This window comes from Schistocerca piceifrons, chromosome 8 (genome assembly GCF_021461385.2).
Source record: "Schistocerca piceifrons isolate TAMUIC-IGC-003096 chromosome 8, iqSchPice1.1, whole genome shotgun sequence".
NCBI lineage: Eukaryota > Metazoa > Arthropoda > Insecta > Orthoptera > Acrididae > Schistocerca > Schistocerca piceifrons.
In genome coordinates this window covers 460,608,092-460,632,094 of record NC_060145.1, presented here as the reverse complement: position 1 = coordinate 460,632,094, position 24,003 = coordinate 460,608,092, and the positions used below count along the sequence as shown (strand labels likewise).

General features: G+C 42.5%; 1 protein-coding gene across 1 annotated transcript in view; it reads right to left on the bottom strand.

Moving 5' to 3' along the window:
• The window catches only part of LOC124712461 (diacylglycerol lipase-alpha), a 402,074-nt gene that overhangs the window by 238,334 nt on the left and 139,737 nt on the right, over positions 1 to 24,003 (bottom strand). Inside the window, exons 6-7 of the mRNA XM_047242757.1 lie at positions 17,398 to 17,532; positions 1,610 to 1,812 (exon numbers count right to left, since the gene is read on the bottom strand). Of these exons, the coding sequence (XP_047098713.1) occupies positions 1,610 to 1,812; positions 17,398 to 17,532 (338 nt within the window). The remainder of the gene's footprint in view (positions 1 to 1,609; positions 1,813 to 17,397; positions 17,533 to 24,003) is intronic.

Here is a 24,003-nt window from a genome sequence, read left to right as displayed (position 1 = left end):
TTTCGCGGCACCCACCACAGCACTCCCAGAACGTCCGACAGGTGGTGCAGTTTCCGAAATGGTCGTGCCGGGCCTCCGGGCCATCACTATCTGCCCTCAGTAAAGCACAGACTGATCGCGCCCCTTCCCCATTCTACACACGCTCACTGATAGTGCACGCACCGTGTGTGTATGACTACCGGTCGTTCCTCGCCAGGCGGCGCTACTATCCCCTGGATGTGTTTATATCGATAGTGGGTCTGTGGTCACAATGTTCTGCCTGATCAGTGTGTTATGTACATTCTGTACGACCACTATTTGTGACGATGATGTGTTACTGCTGCCTGTGAATGAAGGACACGGAGGTCACAAATGCTGATCACTTAGCTTGGAGGAAACGTGAGCCCGCTGTAAACAGAGAAAACGGTGTGGTGAGTACAGATGCTGGTGGCTGAGGTCGTACTGAACATGGGGTGCCTGTAAATGGGTATAATTACCTGGGGAGGTACGAACGCTGGTGATTGACGTGGTACTGAGAATGAATCACCTGTAAATGGAGAATATGGGTTACATATTCTGGCGACTTACTTTTTAGTGAACACGGTCCACCTGTAAATACAGAAAACGACATGGTTCAAATGGCTCTGAGCACTATGGGACTCAACTGCTGAGGTCATTAGTCCCCTAGAACTTAGAACTAGTTAAACCTAACTAACCTAAGGACATCACAAACATCCATGCCCGAGGCAGGATTCGAACCTGCGACCGTAGCGGTCTTGCGGTTCCAGACTGCAGCGCCTTTAACCGCACGGCCACTTCGGCCGGCCAAAACGACATGGTCATTAAACATTTTGGTGATTAGATTGCAGGAAACATGGACCACCTGTAAATGGAGAATATGACATGGGGATTCAGATGCTGGTGGTTTATGTTTCAGGGAACATATTACACCTGTACGTACAGGAAACGAAATGGAGGCTACTGATGCTGTTGATGCAAGCTGTAATGAACGTTAGACTCACCTAGATCGAGAATATGACATGGAAGTTGCATGGGAGATGGGACAGCTGTAAATGGAGAATATGATTTGGGGATTAAAGATTCGAGTGATTTAGGTAGTAATTATCGTGGCCTATCTGTACATGGAGAATAAGACATAAGATTACAGATATTAATGAATTAGTTTGTAAGGAACATGGGCCACCTGTAAATGCGGTAGGGCTGTATGATATAGGAGTTACTGAAGCCGAAAATGTAGGTTGTTGGGTATATGGACCTCAAATGGCTCTGAGCACTATGGGACTTAACATCTGAGATCAGTCTCCTAGACTTAGAACTACTTAAACCTAACTAAACTAAGGACAACACACACATCCAAGCCCGATGCAGGATTCGAACCTGCGACCGTAGCAGCAGCGCAGTTCCGGACTGAAGCGCCTAGAACCGCTCGGCCACAGCGGCCGTCTATATGGACCTCACACAAAGGGATATGAGAGGAGGCTTCAGAGGCTGGTGGTATGGGCAGCAGGAAACCGTGACAACTGTCGAGTGCTGACATCTGTTGAGCAGTTGTTGAAGGTCGCGCTGTGGACAGGGTGCACTGGTGGTGAGGGGAAGCGTCGGCGCTCACCTGATGGAGGCGCAGAGCTGGCAGACGCCGGTGGCGCTGTAGGTGACGAGGAACATGGGCCAGCCGTAGGCTGCGAGCGCGAAGTGCATGTAGTGGACGGCGTCCTGGAAGCGGCCCAGGTCGGCCGCCTCGGTCAGCGCGACGAACTGCGTGGCCGGCGTCACCGGCACCCCGGACAGGAACTCGTACGTGTCGTTCCTGCGCTGCAACACCGCCGCCCGTCTCAGGACACCTCCCACGCCCCACGCCCCGCGTCTGGCTGCAGCGGGCGCGGCAAACTGGTGTACGGGAGGCGTTTGAAAGGTCCGTGCAAAGTCCGAGAGGTGGCAACACTGGCGCGTATCGAGGTCATGTCTAGTTAGTAGCATCTTTGGAAGGAACGCACACCAAGTTTCAGCCATATTGGTCTATTTCTTTGTGTTTGGCATTTGTGTGAATCAAGGAAGTCGAGTGTCTGTCAAAAAATGGACGAAAACGTATTTCATGTGGTGATTAAACATTACTTTATGAGAGGAAAAACGCCTCAGGAGACTAAAGAGAAGCTTGATAAACATTACGGTGACTCTGCACCTTCGATTAGAACAGTTTATAAGTGGTTCCAAAATTTCTGGAGTGGACATACGGGTACAGGTGATGCTGAACGTTCTGGACGCCCTGTGGAGGTTACGACTCCAGAAATCATTGACAAAATCCATGATATGGTGATGGATGACAAAAGAGTTAAGGTGCGTGAGATTGCTAGTGCTGTGTGCTGTGGACATCTCTAATGAATGGGTACATAATACTTTGCATAAAATTTGGACATGAGAAAGCTATCCGCAAGATGGGTTCCGCGATTGCTCACGCTTGACCAAAAATGGAATCGTGTGAAGTGTTACAAGCATGACTTGCAGCTGTTCAGGAAGAATTCGCAGGACTTTAAGCGTCGTTTCGTCACTGTGGATGAAACATGGATACATTACTATAGTCCTGAGACCAAGCAACAATCTAAACAATGGGTTACCAAGGGAGAATCTGCACCAAAAAAAGGCGAAGACCATTCCTTCGTCCGGAAAGATTATAGCGACTGTATTTTTGGATTCGCAACGGATAATCCTCATCGACTATCTGGAAAAAGATAAAACTATTACAGGTGCATATTATTCACCGTTTGAAAACCGCGCTGCAAGAAAAATGCCGGCGACTGGAATGCAAAAATGTCCTTTTCCATCACGACAATGCACCAGCACACACCTCAGCAGTTGTGGTCGCAAAATTGATGGAAATAGGATTCCAACTCGTTTCACATCCCCCTGTTCTCCAGACTTGGCTCCCTCGGACTACTGTTTCTTCCCCAGTTTGAAGAAATGGCTGGCAGGATAAAGATTTTATTCAAACGAGATAGTGATTGCAGCAACTAATAGCTATTTTGCAGGTTTGGACAATTCCTATTATTCGGAATGGATTAACAAATTAGAACAGCGTTGGACGAAGTGCATAAGTCTAAAAGGAGACTATGTCGACAAATAAAAAAGTTTATCCCAAACACGTAAGTAGTTTTTATTTTTGCACGGACTTTTCAAACGCCCCACGTACAGTCGACATAGGGAGGCCATCTGTGTCTCAACAGCGCTCCGGTTGGCAGCAACAAGCAACACTGGCCACAATACTTTGTAACGCCAGCACACTGAACACATTAGTCATGTGGAAGCGACAAAAGATTTGTTTTGCATTCGAATCTTCAGGTCTTAAAAATTTATTGTGAAATGTGTTCATTTTACGTTGGACCTCACGACAAGTAGGCATGTGATGAAAATCAGCACATTATAAAACGTTTGTCATTGTTGAGTTTTTACTTACATGACAACTTCCCGTAAGGTCCAGTGTAAAATGAACGCGTTTCACAGAAGGAAAAAGATGTTTAAGACCTGAATATGTCAGCAAAGTCTTCCAAAACTGGCTATATTAAATAAAGAAATATGTTATGCGATCTAGGGTAGCGTTCCAAAAGATTGGAGAGGGCACAGGTTATCCCCGATTTCAAGAAGGGACTTCGAAAAGATGTGCAGAACTATAAACCTATATCTCTAACATCAATCAATTGTAGAATTTTGCAACACGAATTACGCTCTAGTATAATGACTTTTCTTGAAACTAGAAATCTGCTCTGTAGGAATCAGCATGGGTTTCAAAAAAGACGATCGTGTGAAACCCAGCTCACGCTATTCGTCCACAAGACTCATGAGTGCCATAGACAGGGGTTCCCAGATAGGTGCCGTGTTTCTTGAATTTCGCAAGGCGTTTGATACAGTTCCCCACAGTCGTTTAATGAACAAAGTAAGAGCATATGGACTATGAGACCAGTTGTCTGATTGGATTGAAGAGTTCCTAGATTACAGAACGCAGCATGTCAATCTCAATGGAGAGAAGTCTTCCGAAGTAAGAGTGATTTCAGGTGTGCGGCAGGGGAGTGTCGTAGGACCGTTGCTATTCACAATATATATAAATGACCTTGTCGATAACATCGGAAGTTCACTGAGGCTATTTGCGGATGATGCTGTAGTATATCGAGAGCTTGTAACAATGGAAAATTGTACTGAAATGCTGGAGGATCTGCAACAAATTGACGCATGGTGTAGGGAATGGCAATCGAATCTCAATGTAGACAAGTGTAACGTGCTGCGAATACATAGAAATGAAGATCATTTATCATTTAGTTACAATATAGCAGGTCAGCAACTGGAAGCAGTTAATTCCATAAATTATCTGGGAGTAACATTAGGAGTGATTTAAAATGGAATGATCATATAAAATTAATCGTTGGTAAAGCAGATGCCAGACTGAGATTCATAGGTAGTATCCTAAGGAAATGCAGTCCGAAAACAAAGGAAGTAGGTTACCGTACACTTGTTCGCATACTGCTTGAATACTGCTCACCGGTGTGGGATCCGTACCAGATAGGGTTGATAGAAAAGATAGAAAAGATAGAGAAGATCCAACGGAGAGCAGCGCGCTTCGTTACAGGATCATTTAGAAATCGCGAAAGCGTTACGGAGATGATAAACTCCAGTGGAAGACTCTGCAAGAGAGACGCTCAGTAGGTACGGGCTTTTGTTAAAGTTTCGAGAACATAACTTCACCGAGGAGACAAGCAGTATATTGCTACCTCCTATTTATATCTCGCGAAGACACCATGAGGATAAAATCAGAGAGATTAGACCCCACACAGAGGCATACCGCCAATCTTTCTTTCCACGAACAATACGTGACTGAAATAGAAGGGGGACCCTACAGAGGTACTCAAGGTACCCTCCGCCACACACCGTCAGGTGGTTTGCGGAGTATGGATGTAGATGTAAATGTAGAGGTGTTGAACGTTTTTAGCAAGTAAGAAAGATGCTCCTTCAGTATGGTGTAAATGAGATAATTCAATCTAAATAACAAAATATTTTTCTGAATCACAGATCTTGCCTACTGTATATTCAAAGAGACACGACAGGTTGGTTGGTTGATTTGGGGGAGGGGATGAAACAGCAAGGCCATCGGTCCCATCGGATTATGGAAGAATGGCGAAGGAAGGCAGCTGAGACAGCTTTCAAGGGAACCATCTCGATATTTGCTTGAAGACATTTCGGGAAATCACGGAAAACATAAATAAGAATGGTCGGACGAGGGTTTGAGGCAGAGAGGGTACTAAGGAATTGTCAATTGTCAAGACGGTACAATAATTTTCTCTTAAAATTATACGAGAATCTCGACGTATTTCGAATGTAGGGACATAAACCGATATTATTTATCACCTAACGGCATCCTCTGAATTTGGAGAGTCATATCATTATCGTGTTCTGATAAAGTTGTTGTTAAAACATTACATCACTTGCAGGTTTCAGTACATCATTTGTCCAAAACTGAATCAATGGAAAACAGAAAAGGGAACTGATCAGACAAATGTATATAAAGTTACTTTATTTTAAAGGACAATGAGAGCCTTTACTACAAATTGGCCTCCTTAATGAAGAAACATAGTCTCAGCTATATTTTAATGTCGAATAACTGTAGCCCTACGTAACAGAACACTATTTATTACTAAACTTGTCAGTTACTCTATACCGTAAACGTGTTTAATTTTATTTATCTCTAATTCTATTAACATTGTAACAGAAATGTTATACTGCCAGTAAAGATCTGATTTTTTGCCCTGTGCACATGCAATAATACGAGGATGTAGATTCATTTTATCCATTAGCAAGTGGTTCTTGAAAGCTTCTGGCTGTAAAAACAACGATTTCTCTTGTTAACTAGTAACAACTGCTTTTATGCAATGAGAGCAGCAGGTTGACATAAAATTTGTGCCGTACTGTAGAATGTTGAATCATGCAATAAGTTACACAACTGTAACAATTTTAACCCAAATTAATTATCTTAAGGGATCTGGTAATTGCTCTTTTCCGAGGTACAAATACCCAAAGGCAGTATGACATAAAACATGACAGACCTGTTTTCCTTTGTAACTGCTCAAAGGCATGCGACGACAACATAAACCTAAAAAAAAAATAAAGGAAAAAAACTGCTGATATATCTGCAATTCTCTTCAACAGTGACGGTAATTTTGGCTCTGAACGACGTTTTTAAATGTTCATTCAGTCGCCTGTCGTTTTTACCCCATCAATACGAAAAATCTGTTAAATGTACCTCTGATAAATGGCTCTGAGCACTATGGGACTTAACATCACAGGTCATGAGTCCCCTAGAACATGGAACTACTTAAACCTAACTGTTGTGTCTAGACAAGACAGCCTAGACACAATGAGAGCAAGCCGAAAGGCACGCGCTTAAACTCACGCAAGCTGGCGTGAGGTCTGAAACAGGATACGTAATGAATGCTATAAAGAAAAGTACGTAGCTTCTGGAATACTTAACTTTAATCCATATTTGTAGACCATCTCTCTTGATGATACATTAATAGAATCTCAATATCAATTGAATACGGCGCCTTGCTAGGTCGTAGCAAATGTAGCTGAAGGCTAGGCTAACTATAGTCTCGGCAAATGAGAGCGTATTTGTCAGTGAACCGTTCCTTGCAAAGTCGGCTGTACAACTGGGGCGAGTGCCAGTACGTCTCTCTAGACCTGCCGTGTGGTGGCGCTCGGTCTGCAATTACTGACAGTGGCGACACGCGGGTCGGACGTATACTACCGGACCGCGGCCGATTTAAAGGCTACCACCTAGCAAGTGTGGTGTCTGGCGGTGACACCACACTAACTAACCTAAGGACATCACACACATCCATGCCCGAGGCAGGATTCGAACTTGCAACCGTAGCGGTCGCGCGGTTCCAGACTGAAGCGCCTAGAACCACTCGGCCACACCGGCCGGCTCTGTGATAAATATTAAGTCAGTTCTTCCGACAGCAAAACGACATTCGACACAGAGTAAGCGAATGTAGAATTTATAAACGAATCACGTGCATTTAGAGGGAAAGGTGCATCGGTAGTTACAAAAATGCGCTTTTATGTTATAGTAAAGTCACGAAAATAATGCAGCAGCTGGAACATCGCAAATATCACGCTTAGATTGACATAGTGTACGGCAAACTCACTTCAAAATGGCAATCAGTTCACGAAACGCGTAAGCGTCTTTTCTGTGAGCGGCAGCACCAAATGGTATTCTGTAGAGAGAGAGAGAGAGAGAGAGAGAGAGAGAGAGAGAGAGAGAGAGAGAGAGAGAGAAAATATGATTCCACGTTGAAGAACGTGGCGGCTAAGTTTGCCATTGGCTTCAAGTATGTTGTTTACATAGATCGTTGCTCGCCAGTCCTCCTCAGCTTCGCCGTGCTGCATACGTCCAAGCCCGTCAGGGGGCATCGCTACATTCCACCGTACTGGGGACCTACCATTCCCCATTGCAGTTTGCTATGAATACAAAAGCCCACAGGTACAACAATAAAATAGTCATCGCTACTCGTCACTAGAACTGAATAAGGTCTTCAATCTGGAGCTACAAAAATCTTCGATCGTTACGCCAATATCATAATAGGCGCGACAAATACACAGCATTTTCTCAATCAGCGATTACAGCCAAGCAGAACTTCTGAAGAACAACATTTTTATCTCCAGCCATAAGTTTGAGTCGAAACTGTTGCAATTTCGAGGTTATGGTCGTTTTTAGATAGATGATTTGGTGCCTGCTTACATCTCAGAAAAGTTGAGACTTTCTGGAATCATAAATATCAGCAATAAATATCAGCCCCACAATGGAATACAGTTCAAGTAGTAGAATCCAATAATTTCACAGTCTCTGCAAATCAGTGTACTGTCTGTCCATGTTAATATACTCGTAATTATAGCCAGCTACGAATGTGTGAGATGTCAGTAGAGCCAATACAGAAGTATGTTATTACAATGAATCTCTCCATCTGCAGCAGCTTTTGTAATGGAACTTATTGGTATTTTAAAAACGTATAGCATATCAGTCGACTCTACACATTTGCACTTCTCAGATAATGCGCTTGGAATCTGGTTATTGCTGTAAGTGATAGATTCATCACGAAAACAACTCACAGAATTTGACTAAGTAATTCCCCAGTATAGCCTTCGTAACACGAATGACAAACCATCAACGAATGCAGGTAGTCGTCTGTGGATTTTGAGAAGTAGGACATTCGCTCCTTGAAAATTAGCAGCTGGGTCGTGAGGCAAACCTGAACAGCTTTCGTAGTTGATTTGGTATCAGTGTTCCCTGTAAGGGGAAACACTTCCCAACTTTTAAAATCACTAGAGGAAGCGGCGACCAGACGATTATTCATGTTGCTGTGTAGAATGTACGAGACTGGCAATATACCAGTAGACTTTAGGGAATATGTCGTCCACGCAGACCCGAAGATAGGTATGCAGAAAACTACGAGAACCGTCGCATAATCATCTGAACATCTCATACATACAAACTGCTGACAAAAGTAATATAGACAAGAATGAAGAAGCAATCGAGGAGTTGTGTAAGATGACGATCAGTTAGGCTTTAGGGAAGGTGAAGTCAGCAGTGAGACAATTCTGATGTTGCGCTTGACATTGGAAGCAAGACTTGAGAAAAATTAGGTTGCTGGATTTGCCGACTAGAAAAGGCATTCGATAGTGTGAAATGGCGCAAGACGTTCGAAATTCTGTGATAAATAGGAGTAAACCGTGGGGGAAGACGGGTAATATACAATATGTAGAACAATCAAGTGGGCATAATAAGAATAGAAGATTCAGAACGAAGTAGGCGGATTGAAATGAGTGTAAGATAGAGATGCTGTCTTTCGCCGCTACTGTTAAATTTATACATCGCAGAAATAACGACGGAAATAAAGGAAAGACCCTAGAGTTGGATTAAAATTCAGAGTGTAAGGATATCAATAATAAGACTCGCTGATAACATTATTATCATCAGTGAAAGTCAAGACTTACACGCTCTGTTCAGTGGCATGAGGAGACTAATGAGTACAGAATATTGGTTGAGAGTAATTCCACGCATAACTCAAAACAAAACAACAAAATGCTTGTGATCGTAAAGTTTCTAGTTTCTGTTTACCATGAGGCGTTACGCAACTGTACAATCGGATGTAGATGGTTCATGAGGGCGTTAATTATGTTTTTTAAGGAGTTTATTCAATTATGACAATCATCTCACTGTATTAATTATATTCAAATTAGAGTGCACATATAAAAACTTCTGATAAGTTTAACTGAAAAAAACCTGTGTACTATTGTCGAAAGAAGAAGAGGTTAAATCATTACATGTAGTAGAGACTGAGATGTTTGTAAAAATAGAGATCCATTGTTGTGGATTTAAATGACAAATTTACTATGTCTACACGGTGTTCCGGTAACAGCGTGCAAAAATGTAACAGGACGTACAGGATGCTCCACAGAACAATTTGACGTAGGGAACCGTAGTCGGAGAACCCATCTTAAGGGGATACTAGCAATAAAATCACATTACTGTGTACTTCTTTATTTACATTAGTTACAGTTAACTGCAAATACCATAGTTGACACAATGAACGTAGTATTTGTGCTGTATCTTACAAAATGTGCTGAAACTGACGGCCATCAACCTCAATGCAAGCATGACATCGAACAAGATTCTGACGCATCCTGACAAACATCCCTGGTGTGTTTCGAATCACATCACAGGCAACTACAGTTCTGGCAACTAATTCCATCTCCGTATACAAAAGGGTCTCATACACAAGTGGCTTTAGACATAGATACCATCACGATCAAAAAAGGCCTTGACAGTAAACAGCACGATTTGGAGGAAATCTGGACGATGAATCCATTGTTGGAGTAACAATGCGAACCTTGGTCCAAATTCGGTCACAAGCATCGCATGGACTCATCGTGCGTGATATGGTTGTAATTGTTGTTCGTGGAGTACTCGCCACACGCTAGTATGTGCAGCGCCAATTTCACGTACAATACGACGAGTACTTGTAGTGGGGTCCGCTGCAACACGTTCCGGCACCTCCTCTTCAAAATCGGGTGTGCGAGTGGTCCTCATGTTGCCAGTTCCCTCGCTTCTGCTTTCCAATGAAAGGTCTCACGCATTCGTCGATCGAGAGAAATAAACGCTCGTCGTGACGGATGATGCCTGTACAGCCTTTCAGCAGCGAGAGCGTGTACATGACAGTGAGTTCTGCGAAACTGTAACGGTGATATTCTAACGCACTGCACTGTATGTCTCTGCACAGGACTGAGTAATGACTGGGTCTGTCGTTGATTCATAGCGCGCTCTGTTATGGGACAATGTAAATACGATACAACAGAGGAAGGAACACACAGAAAATGTTGTGGGGAAGGCTAACCAAAGCGTTTTATTGGCGGGACACTTAGAAAATGTAACAGATCTACTAAGGAGACTGTCTACACTACGCTTGTCCGTCCTCTTTTAGAATACTGCTGCGCGGTGTAGGATACTTACCAGATAGGACTGGCGGAGTACTTCGAAAAAGTTCAAAGAAGGGCAGCACGTTTTGTATTATCGTGAAATATGGGAGAGGGTGTCATTGAAATGATACAGGATTTGGGCTGGACATTATTAAAAGAAAGGCGTTTTTCGTTGCGACGGAATCTTCTCAGGAAATTTCAATCTCCGAATGCGAAAGTATTTTGTTGACATCTACCTACATCGGGAGAAACGACCAACACGATAAAGTAAGGGAAATCAGAGCTTGTACGGAAAGATATAGGTGTTCGTTCTCTCCGCGCGCAATACGAGATTGGAGTAACAGAGAATTGTGAAGATGGTTCGATGAACCCTCTGCCAGGCACTTAAATGTGATTTGCAGAGTATGAATGTAGATGTAGAGCCACCTTACGGGTAAATAAAATAAACAGAACCCGCATCGTGACTTCCTGTAAATCAGACTCGTCCTCCTTGGTTCCTTGCAGGAAATACACAATGTCCATGTAAATAAACAGCACAGTAGTGTAAACTTGTACGCGTGTTAATTGTAAATAAGTTGGGAAACAGTAATGCTAGGCAAAGCAGTAGACAAGTTTATATCTCCTTAAGCTGACTTCTCTGACCCCAGGTTCTGTACCTCAAATTTTTCTGTGGAGCATTCTCTATGTTCTGTTAGACTTTTGCACGCTTTTATGGAGAAACCTTATATACCGGCGAGCAAAAGGGCCAGACAATGTGTGTAACATCTATAGAATTTCACGTGTATCTGGGCGATGCGCTATGAGAATGGACACAGTTAGATGCAGGCATTTCGATAGGTGGGACATATAACGGATCTTTTACGTTGGGATAAATTTATTTTATTTTTTGTTAGATGTTTTCGTTAAATAACTGAATAAATTGTAATTTGGAATAATTTAATTAAGCAGAGTAGAGAAGATAAAGTCAAAGAGATGTTCATTGGGCGGAGAATGTCGTAATGTAACGTCATTGCGTTGTTCGGTTGTTAAAACAAGTCGTTTGTGTTCCGTTTTGCTGTCCGGTCGTACGCGTATCTGAAAGGAATTAATTCGGGGACTAGAATAAAGTTTCACATAATAGTTACGATTCGATGTTCCGACAAAAGGGGTTAACGTCAGTGTTAATTTGAATTGTGGGCGACAGGATTAGTTTTGACAGATACGTGAAAACGGACGTAACGAAAGTTGTTCGCATATCATCCTTGAACGCGACTTTTTATTTAATTAACGATTGCGGGCTCATTAAAAGCTATTATCTCATGATTAGGATCAGTTCCTCTTTCCTCCTAGATAGCGATCATTCATTAACATTTACGTCATAAGAAAAAGGATTATTAATAAAAGTGATGTTAAATGACAATTACGTGTTATTCCGTTAGTGTATATCTCTGAAATGGCATTGATATATAGTTTGTGTTAAATACTGAACTGAGATAGGAAGTAAATCGAAATTAGTGAACATTTGATACTGAGACTATCGAAGTAGAAGCGCTTAAGGTTTCTATTCTCTAAAATGGCAAAATAGGTACGAACTTTAACTCAATAGTCGACATTATGTATTGCAAAGACATTAGCATTTCATACTTATTTTGACGACGCACTGTTAAACAAAGCAACGTTGAGTCTCTGTACGAGTAATAAAATTAAATCTAAAAACATAATTAACAACGGCTAAAACCGCTTTAACAAACTGTATTGCGTGTCGTCATCGGGCAATAACTTGTGTGGTGAAATTAGAAGTCGGGCATATAAAGCAAACTTAAAAATCCATTCAAGCTACAGTGGAGTCGGCACAACACGACGTGGGCAATTATAGACACTAACTTGTCATGTCTATTATACGCAGATAGGCCACTGTAGTGCGTGCGTGACTGAAGGAAATGTCACGGCGGCGACTGCAGCTGTTATGAAATACGTGAAATGTATTTGCAGTCGCGAATAATCACTGTGTCTACGACCTGCACTCGCACATGCATTATGTACTTTCCCGTAAAGGGGAGATATTTTTAATTGAAAGTTGCTTGCCTGATATCGACGCACATGCATGCAGTGCGATATCGTATTTATCCGCCGGTACCAGGCATGTGAAATTCAATTAAAATGTGCCCATGTATGGATGTACCAGTGCTGGTTGTACACACATGAACGATGACATAGGGAAGTTTTGGTCTGGGCATGAAACCTGCACGGATAATCGTAAGTGGTTAAGGCGACTGCTCCCTACAAGCAGACATCTGCGTTCGAGCCCCGGTCTGGCAGAAATTTCCAGTTTCGTCATTTCATCATTCCAGCTGTAGGTTGTCCATATTCGCAACTGCGAATACATTTCATTTATTCCCAGATAATCGTATATTTTTGGTACGAAAAGAACATGGTCAACGAGAAACGAATTTACTTGCTGGTTATTGTTTGTACAGAATACAAACCGAGGAAATGAACATAATTACTAATAAAATCGCTTCGAAGGGAAGAAGTCTTGTCAGAAAAAAATTCTTTGTTCGTAATGTAACATTAGTACTAATGAAACATTAATTACGTTACAATATTACTTATGATTACGATAAAAAAGTGTGGAGAAGAAACTGGCGAAATTCACAAATACATGAAGAACAATACAGGGATAGTCGCAGAATCTTAATTATCACCTCTAAAATACCGAGTTACACAATATATTTTTTGTTCATAGCAAAGTTCATGTCTGCAGTACTAGTCCACACAAAAATTCGCGCGTCACAGTACCGTATCCCGCTTTTAGAGGAGCCAAAACAGAATAGGGCTCCCCACTGATAGAGGGCAGCTGGACTGTACCGTATACCACAGCGATAGATGAAAGTTTAGGGCAACCCTCGTAAACAGTATCCACAAAACAAAACAAAACAAAACGCTCAAAGAGATAAGAATGATTTTTTCTACATCAAGGATGTTCTTACATAACTGCACGGAAGTGAGTCATGGGCTATACGTGAAAAGCGAAAGAGTAGACGTCAGGTAACAAATTATATTTGTCGTAAAGATGATTGGATGCAGTGAAGTAGATACACTACTGTCCATTAAAATTGCTACACCACGAAGATGACGAGCTACAGACGTGAAATTTAACCGACAGAAAGAAGATGCTGTGATATGCAAAGGATTAGCTGTCCAGAGCATTCACACAAGGTTGGCGCCGGTGGCGACACCTACAACGTGCGAACATGAGAAACGTTTCCAACCGATTTCTCGTACACAAACAGCAGTTGACCGGCGTTGCCTGGTGAAACGTTGTTGTGATACCTCGTGAAAGAAGGAGAAATGCGTACCATCACGGTGCCGACTTTGATAAAGGCCGGATTGTAGCCTATCGCGATTGCGGCATGTTTTATCGCGACATTGCTGCTCGCATTGGTCGAGATCCAATGACTGTTAGCGGCATATGGAATCTGTGGGTTCAGGAGGGTAATACGGAACGCCGTGCTGGATCCCACGGACTCGTATCACTAGCAGTCGAGATGACAGGCACCTATCCGCGTGGCTGTAACGGATCGTGCAGCCACGTGTCGATCCCTGGGTCAACAGATGGGGACGTTTGCAAGACAACAACCATCTGCACGAACAGTTCGACGACATTTGCAGCAGCATGGACTATCAGCTCGGAGACCATGCCTGCGGTTACCTTTGACGCTGCGTGACAGACAGGAGCGCCTGCGATGGTGTACTCAACGACGAACCTGGGTGCCCGAATGGCAAAACGTCATTTTTTCGGATGAATCCAGGTTCTGTTTACAGCATCATAATGGTCGGATCCTTGTTTGGCGACATCGCGGTGAACGCACATTGGAAGAGTGTATTCGTCATACTGGCGTATCACCCGGCGCGATGGTATGAGGTGCCATTGGTTACACGTTTAGGTTGCCTATTGTTGGCATTGACGACACTTTGAACAGTGGATGTTACATTTCAGATGTGTTACGACCCGTGGCTCTACCCTTCATTCGATCCCTGCGAAACCCTACATTTCAGCAGGATACTGCACGACCGCATGCTGCAGGTACTGTACGGGCCTTTCTGGATACAGAAAATGTTCGATTGCTGCCCTGGCCAGCACATTCTCCAGATCTCTCACCAATTGAAAACGTCTGATCAATGGTGGCCGAGCAACTGGGTCGTCACAATACGCCATTCACTACTCTTGATGAACTGTGGTATCGTGCTGAATCTGCATGGGCAGCTGTACGTGTACACGCCATCCAAGCTGTGTTTGACTCAATGCCCAGGCGTATCAAGGCCGTTATTACGGCCAGAGTTGGTTGTTCTGGGTACTGATTTCTCAGGATCTATGCCCCCAAATTGCGTGAAAATGTAATCACATGTCAGTTGTAGTGTAATATATTTGTCCAATGAATACCCGTTTATCATCTGCATTTCTTCTTGGTGTAGTAATTTTAACGGCCAGTAGTGTAGAATAAAGGACTATGGCATACAGACCAAACTGCTTATGAGCCAGGGGATAAAATCCACGGTAATAGGACAAAATGCTGGGAACAGATCAACAGAATGAAATCTCAAGATACACTGAAGCTCCAAAGAAACTGGCGTAGAGATGTAGGGATGCGTATTCAAATACAGAATGCGGCACTGCGGCCGGCAGCGCCTATATAAGACAAATGTCTGGCGCAGTTGTTGGATCGGTTACTGCTGTTACAATGGCAGGTTCTCAAGTTTTAAGTGAGTCTGAACGTGGTGTTAATGTCGGCACACGAGTGATGGTACACAGAATCCACGAGGCATTGGTAAAGTGGCGATTTTCCCGTAAGACCATTTCACCATTGTACCGTGAATATCGGGAATCCGGTCAAACATCAAATCTCCGATATCGCTGCGGCCGGAAAAAGATTCTGCAACAAGGGGACCAACGACGACTTAACAGATTCGTTCAACTTGACGGACATGCAACGTTTCCGCAAATTCTGCAGATTTCAATGCTGGGCCACCAACAAGTGTCAGCGTGCGAACCATTCAATGAAACAACATCGATACGGGCTTTCGGAGCTCAAGGCCCATTCGTGCACCCTTGATCACTGTACGACACAAAGCTTTACGCCTCGCCTGGGCCCGTCGACATTGACATTGAACTATTCACGACTGGAAACAGGTTGCCTGGTCGTTCCATTCTCGTTTCAAATTTTTTCGTGCGGATGGACGTGTACGGGTATGGAGACAACCTCTTGAATCCATGGGATCTGCCTGCCAGCAGGGGACTGTTCAAGCTGGTGGAGGCCATCTAATGATGTGAGGCGTGTGCAGTTGCAGTGATATGGGGCCCCTGATACGTCTAGATACCAATCGTGACACGTAAGTAAGCATCCCGTCTGATCACTTGCATCCATTCGTGTCCATTGTGCATTCCGACGGACTTGGGCAATTCCAGCACGACAATGCGACACCCCACACGTTCAGAATTGCTACAGAGTGGCCCCATGAACATTCTTCTGAGTTTAAAAACTTCCGCTGGCCTCCAAACTCGCCAGTCATGAACATTATTGAGCACATTTGGGATGCCTTGCAACGTCCTGTTCGCAAGAGATCTCCACTCCCTGGTACTCTTACGGATTTATGGATAGCCTTGCAGGATTCATGGTATCAGTTCCCTCCATCACTACTTCAGACATTTTCGAGTCTACGTCAAGTCGCGTTTTTGGCACATCTGCGTACTTGCGGGGGCTCTACACGGTATTAGACACGTATACCAGTTTCTCCGGTTCTACAGCGTCTAAATGTGTAGGAAGAAAACCTTAAGAAGGACGAGTAAAGAACAGGCTAAGTACAAAGTGTAGAGGAACAATGCAGAAGGGGAGAATGAGCAGAATGAGACAGAACAAATGACGGAAAGGACCTCTGATCAGTCCGTAACTGGATCATCTATATCTACATCTACATTTATACCAAGCCACCCAACGGTGTGTGGCGGAGGGCACTTTACGTGCCACTGTCATTACCTCCCTTTCCTGTTCCAGTCGCGTATGGTTCGCGGGAAGGACGACTGCCGGAAAGCCTCCGTGCGCGCTCGAATCTCTCTAATTTTACATTCGTGATCTCGGGAGGTATAATATATTCGATACCTCATCCAGAAACGCACCCTCTCGAAACCTGGACAGCAAGCTACACCGCGATGCAGTGCGCTTCTCTTGCAGAGTCTGCCACTTGAGTTTGCTAAACATCTCTGTAACGCTATCACGCTTACCAAATAACCCTGTGACGAGACGCGCCGCTCTTCTTTGGGCCTTCTCTACCTCCTCTGTCAACCCGACCTGCTACGGATCCCACACTGATGAGCAATACTCAAGTATAGGTCGAACGAGTGTTTTGTAAGCCACCTCCTTTGTTGATGGACTACATTTTCTAAGGAGTCTCCCAATGTATCTCAACCTGGCATCCGCCTTACCAAGAATTAATTTTACATGATGATTCCTCTTCAAATCGTTCCGCATGCATACTCCCAGATATTTTACAGAAGTAACTGCTACCAGTGTTTGTTCCGCTATCATATAATCATACAATAAAGGATCCTTCTTTCTATGTATTCGCAATACCTTACATTCGTCCATGTTAAAGGTCAGTTGCCACTCCCTGCACAAAGTGCCTATCCGATGCCGATCTTCCTGTATTTCGCTGCAATTTTCTAATGCTGCAACTTCTCTGTATACAGCATCATCCACGAAAAGCCGCATGGAACTTTCGACACTCATTTATATATATATATATACCATTCGGAAGTAGCTCGACGAAATAACGAGAGTAATTCGGGTTGTAACCGGACTACAGCTCCTCAGAGCCAGAACGCAGACTGCTGGCTGCCTCACTCACCTCCTTGACGACGGCTTCGCGCTCGATCTTCTGGAACTTCCTGAGCAGCACCAGGCCGGCCACCACGTCGGAAGGCACCACGTCCAGGTCGCGGAAGAACTCGGACAGCAGACGCGCGATGTCCGCGAACGAGTTCTGCGGGCACACCACGTCCTCACACTGTAACTCACGACTGCTCTAGATACTCTACTCACGACAGACATGCTAAGAGAAGTATAGTTCTCACCAGAGTGTCCAATTAATGGTATCGATACCTTGAGGAATCTTATCTGTGATAAAAAGATTAGAATAGATATTGCAATTTTTGTCAAATAAAGGCACTAATGCAACTGAGGTTTTTACATTATGGAAATGGTGTAAGACCAAGCAACCTAAAGAAATCTGCATCTGCATCCCACTGAGAAAGACTGATAAGAATACGCAAGTGTTATACTTAGCATAAAAAGGAGCCACTTTGAATCTGCTGTACGAAACAGAAATACACACCCACACAAAACAATTCCTCTTAATCAGCATACTGTCTTGGCTAACGCTTCTATCCTGAAAAGCTTCCAGAATATGCTTTCCGGAGCCTGGTATAAATCAAGTTTCTCCATCTATTTGCAGATCGAGTAACAAATTTTATAATTGTAATTTTGTTTTTGTGAGGGGCCACAGTCTCTAAACGTTTTGTAAAGGAAAATATAGTCCCTAGCAAGCTGTGCCACTCTGTATTAATTGTGCGACTGACTAACTTTTCAAGCACTTAAAACATTTTAACATCAGTACATTACTTGCAGACACTATCAGACATAATAAAAATCGTGTTACAAACATGGCACGTGCTGTTACTGCTACTTCCATGTGGATACGCACCAAATGGTTCATCACATTAGATGTGGCACATCAATCAAAGTAAAGTTCTTCACATGAGGCCACGTTGTACACGGACCATATACAACATCATCATCTGGATAAAGACCATGTCATTATATTAAAGGCTCACATGACAATATATGTAAACTGTAACCACTGTGCATACTGACAGTTACAATCAACTGTTACTCGAAATCGGACGATCGCACAGTTAATAACGAATGTTACGGCCTAAGACAGACCAAGTTTTCCTTTAAAAAATCTTAAAATATTGTATGTATCTGCTATAGTTATTAATTTTCATGGTACTAACTATTAATCAATTTTAATGCACTGTCGTCAGCACTATTCAAGTTGCACATGAGGTTCTTACATATCTTCTTATCTGTATACAGGGTGATCAGATACGGTCTGAAAAGCTCGTAAAAGTGTTGCACAGTAGCCTGTGCTGAGACTTAATTGTTAAGAAAAAATTCGAAACATTGCATAGTTTCTGAGATAATTATTATTGAAGTTAGCAAAAACATGTACTCCGTTTACTTTCCTAAAAGAAAACAAGAGAGCTATACAAAAATTGGACATGGGATGGTAGTAAGGATCGAAGCCGAACCAGTGGCTGAGCAAACTCGCGCGGTTATGGTATCAAGTGACACCAATTCTATCTTGCGAGTCACTTGAATACGAAAGCCCCACATGCTGATTCGCTAATTTCATTGCTAAATAACTCACAAACGACGCAACGTATAGAGTAGCGACTTAGGATGTTGTTGTTGTTGTGGTCTTCAGTCCTGAGACTGGTTTGATGCAGCTCTCCATGCTACTCTATCCTGTGCAAGCTTTTTCATCTCCCAGTACCTACTGCAACCTACATCCTTCTGAATCTGCTTAGTGTATTCATCTCTTGGTCTCCCTCTACGATTTTTACCCTCCACGCTGCCCTCCAATACTAAATTGGTGATCCCTTGATGCCTCAGAACATGTCCTACCAACCGATCCCTTCTTCTGGTCAAGTTGTGCCACAAACTTCTCTTCTCCCCAATCCTATTCAATACTTCCTCATTAGTTATGTGATCTACCCATCTAATCTTCAGCATTCTTCTGTAGCACCACATTTCGAAAGCTTCTATTCTCTTCTTGTCCAAACTATTTATCGTCCATGTTTCACTTCCATACATGGCTACACTCCATACGAATACTTTCAGAAATGACTTCCTGACACTTAAATCAATACTGGATGTTAACAAATTTCTCTTCTTCAGAAATGCTTTCCTTGACATTGCCAGCCTACATTTTATATCCTCTCTACTTCGACCATCATCAGTTATTTTGCTCCCCAAATAGCAAAACTCCTTTACTACTTTAAGTGCCTCATTTCCTAATCTAATTCCCTCAGCATCACCCGACTTAATTAGACTACATTCCATTATCCTTGTTTTGCTTTTGTTGATGTTCATCTTATATCCTCCTTTCAAGACACTGTCCATTCCATTCAACTGCTCTTCCAAGCCCTTTGCTGTCTCTGACAGAATTACAATGTCATCGGCGAACCTCAAAGTTTTTATTTCTTCTCCATGAATTTTAATACCTACTCCGAATTTTTCTTTTGTTTCCTTTACTGCTTGCTCAATATACAGATTGAACAACGTCGGGGAGAGGCTACAACCCTGTCTTACTCCCTTCCCAACAACTGCTTCCCTTTCATGTCCCTCGACTCTTATAACTGCCATCTGGTTTCTGTACAAATTGTAAATAGCCTTTCGCTCCCTGTATTTTACCCCTGCCACCTTTAGAATTTGGAAGAGAGTATTCCAGTCAACATTGTCAAAAGCTTTCTCTAAGTCTACAAATGCTAGAAATGTAGGTTTGCCTTTCCTTAATCTTTCTTCTAAGATAAGTCGTAAGGTCAGTATTGCCTCACGTGTTCCAGTGTTTCTACGGAATCCAAACTGATCTTCCCCGAGGTTGGCTTCTACTAGTTTTTCCATTCGTCTGTAAAGAATTCGTGTTAGTATTTTGCAGCTGTGACTTATTAAGCTGATAGTTCGGTAATTTTCACATCTGTCAACACCTGCTTTCTTTGGGATTGGAATTATTATATTCTTCTTGAAGTCTGAGGGTATTTCGCCTGTTTCATACATCTTGCTCACCAGATGGTAGAGTTTTGTCAGGACTGGCTCTCCCACGGCCGTCAGTAGTTCCAATGGAATATTGTCTACTCCGGGGGCCTTGTTTCGACTCAGGTCTTTCAGTGCTCTGTCAAACTCTTCACGCAGTATCGTATCTCCCATTTCATCGTCATCTACATCCTCTTCCATTTCCATAATATTGTCCTCAAGTACATCGCCCTTGTATAGACCCTCTATATACTCCTTCCACCTTTCTGCTTTCCCTTCTTTGCTTAGAACTGGGTTTCCATCTGAGCTCTTGATATTCATACAAGTGTTTCTCCTTTCTCCAAAGGTCTCTTTAATTTTCCTGTAGGCGGTATCTATCTTACCCCTAGTGAGATAGGCCTCTACATCCTTACATTTGTCCTCTAGCCATCCCTGCTTAGCCATTTTGCACTTCCTGTCGATCTCATTTTTGAGACGTTTGTATTCCTTTTTGCCTGTTTCACTTACTGCATTTTTATATTTTCTCCTTGCATCAATTAAATTCAATATTTCTTCTGTTACCCATGGATTTCTACTAGCCCTCGTCTTTTTACCTACTTGATCCTCTGCTGCCTTCACTACTTCATCCCTCAAAGCTACCCATTCTTCTTCTACTGTATTTATTTCCCCCATTCCTGTCAATTGCTCCCTTATGCTCTCCCTGAATCTCTGTACAACCTCTGGCTCTTTTAGTGTCCAGGTCCCATCTCCTTAAATTCCCACCTTTTTGCAGTTTCTTCAGTTTTAATCTACAGGTCATAACCAATAGATTGTGGTCAGAGTCCACATCTGCCCCTGGAAATGTCTTACAATTTAAAACCTGGTTCCTAAATCTCTGTCTTACCATTATATAATCTATCTGATACCTTTTAGTATCTCCAGGGTTCTTCCATGTATACAACCTTCTTTCATGATTCTTAAACCAAGTGTTAGCTATGATTATGTTGTGCTCTGTGCAAAATTCTACCAGGTGGCTTCCTCTTTCATTTCTGTCCCCCAATCCATATTCACCTACTATGTTTCCTTCTCTCCCTTTTCCTACACTCGAATTCCAGTCACCCATGACTATTAAATTTTCGTCTCCCTTCACAATCTGAACAATTTCTTTTATTTCATCATACATTTCTTCAATTTCTTCGTCATCTGCAGAGCTAGTTGGCATATAAACTTGTACTACTGTAGTAGGTGTGGGCTTCGTATCTATCTTGGCCACAATAATGCGTTCACTATGCTGTTTGTAGTACCTTACCCGCATTCCTATTTTCCTATTCATTATTAAACCTACTCCTGCATTACCCCTATTTGATTTTGTGTTTATAACCCTGTAGTCACCTGACCAGAAGTCTTGTTCCTCCTGCCACCGAACTTCACTAATTCCCACTATATCTAACTTCAACCTATCCATTTCCCTTTTTAAATTTTCTAACCTACCTGCCCGATTAAGGGATCTGACATTCCACGCTCCGATCCGTAGAACGCCAGTTTTCTTTCTCCTGATAACGACATCCTCTTGAGTAGTCCCCGCCCGGAGATCCGAATGGGGGACTATTTTACCTCCGGAATATTTTACCCAAGAGGACGCCATCATCATGTAATCATACAGTAAAGCTGCATGCCCTCGGGAAAAATTACGGCTGTAGTTTCCCCTTGCTTTCAGCCGTTCGCAGTACCAGCACAGCAAGGCCGTTTTGGTTATTGTTACAAGGCCAGATCAGTCAATCATCCAGACTGTTGCCCTTGCAACTACTGAAAAGGCTGCTGCCCCTCTTCAGGAACCACACGTTTGTCTGACCTCTCAACAGATACCCCTCCGTTGTGGTTGCACCTACGGTACGGCAATCTGTATCGCTGAGGCACGCAAGCCTCCCAACCAACAGCAAGGTCCATGGTTCATGGGGGGGCGACTTAGGATGATAGTTGTTAATTGTTTGAAGCCACGTGTTTTAAATACGTTTCCTAAAAATCGATAAAATAGCAGCACAACCTATATTTACGTGTGTCTTCTTAAAAACTGGAGGAAATCTATAAAACAGCAACGAAAAAAAATCGCTAAAAGCTAGCCACGGAACGGTAAACGGCGTCGAATGTTGCAGGAAATAGCGTTGGGTGCTGAATATTCGTGAAAACTAGGCCAATAGTGCTGGGTGTTGCACCACGCTGGAAATTTACAATATCACATGGATTTACTGATGCTGCTGCTACTTGAGTGAGATCCAGATTAAGAGTTCCAGTGTTAGGATTCTGGAGGGGGGGCGGACACTAAGGGGAGATGGTGGCCTGGACAATCGGAGTATATTGAGGGGGACGGGCACAATGGGGAAGACGCCATTTTTTGACTCATTAACTACCACATTAGTGTGAGAATTGTCACTTTATGTTAAAAGCATCTGAATACCTGAGTAAACACGAACCCAACTAGACTGCCATGTCGTATGTAAATTATGGTAATTATCTTGACAGTTGCTGGGTATTGATTGCTATTATAATGCCAGTAACTGCCCATTACTTATGTCATAAATTAACAAAACATGTCCGTAACTGTGCGGTTTTTTTACGTAAGGACACCTAGGACAATTTGGTGGCTTGTTTACTTAAGGAGAACAATGGTGCCATTGTCACTAAATCGGTGTACGTCCCTACTCCCACAGTCTTTCATTTCAGGTTGTCCACAAGCGACCTGCCAAATATGAGCCGAATAGGTTGGCCATTTCTGGGATCTTCCTCTTGTCAGTCTCACGTAAATAATTATGTTTAAACGTAACACGATACAACTATGATGCCTCACATGATCCCAAAATTAATATTTTAGTCTTCTTAAAAACTTTCTTATTGCTAGTTTCTAAGAGCTCAAATAGGACACAAACAGCGACGATATTTATCGTTATACAGGTGAAACAATTTCATGACTCTGATTGTTTTCTATTTTTCATCCTGGAACAATTTTATGTATTCGGAATAAAATATTTATCACATGCATCACTGAAATTTGAAGTAGTTAATCCATTTTTCAGTCAAATATGTGTTTGGTTCTGTGTCCTTTAACAGGTTGAAGTAAAAACAATATTTTTCTTGAAAATTTCTTGTCAATTTAGATTTTATTCTTTTTGTGGCTAGAATTTTCATTTGGAAAGTACTCCATCACGTTATACAACAAAAACAAAGATGTGTAATATTTTTTCCGTATTTTTACTAACATTTGAAACTATCACCAACTAGTAATCTGTTACATGTTCCACAGATCTTGTGAACGAATCTTTTATCAGAAGCATATGGAACGACTTAGTTTATACTTGTGTATACAGAATTAGTGTTAACATTAGTATACACATTATTATTTTTAGTCCTACTCATGCTACTACACTTTTTTTTTATTAGCTACTAGTTTTGTAAATAGAAATTCGTGATAGGAAACGGAGGAGTCGTTATGAAGAAATGATTTTAATTTAGATTTAAAACCTGCTTCACTATGTGTCAGACTTTTATTTTATTGGGCAAATGTTGTTGCTGCATATTGAACTCTTTTCTGAGCTACTGACAGCTTTAACAATGGGTAATAAAAGTAATTTTTTTCGTATAGTGTTTAGGTACGTACATCACT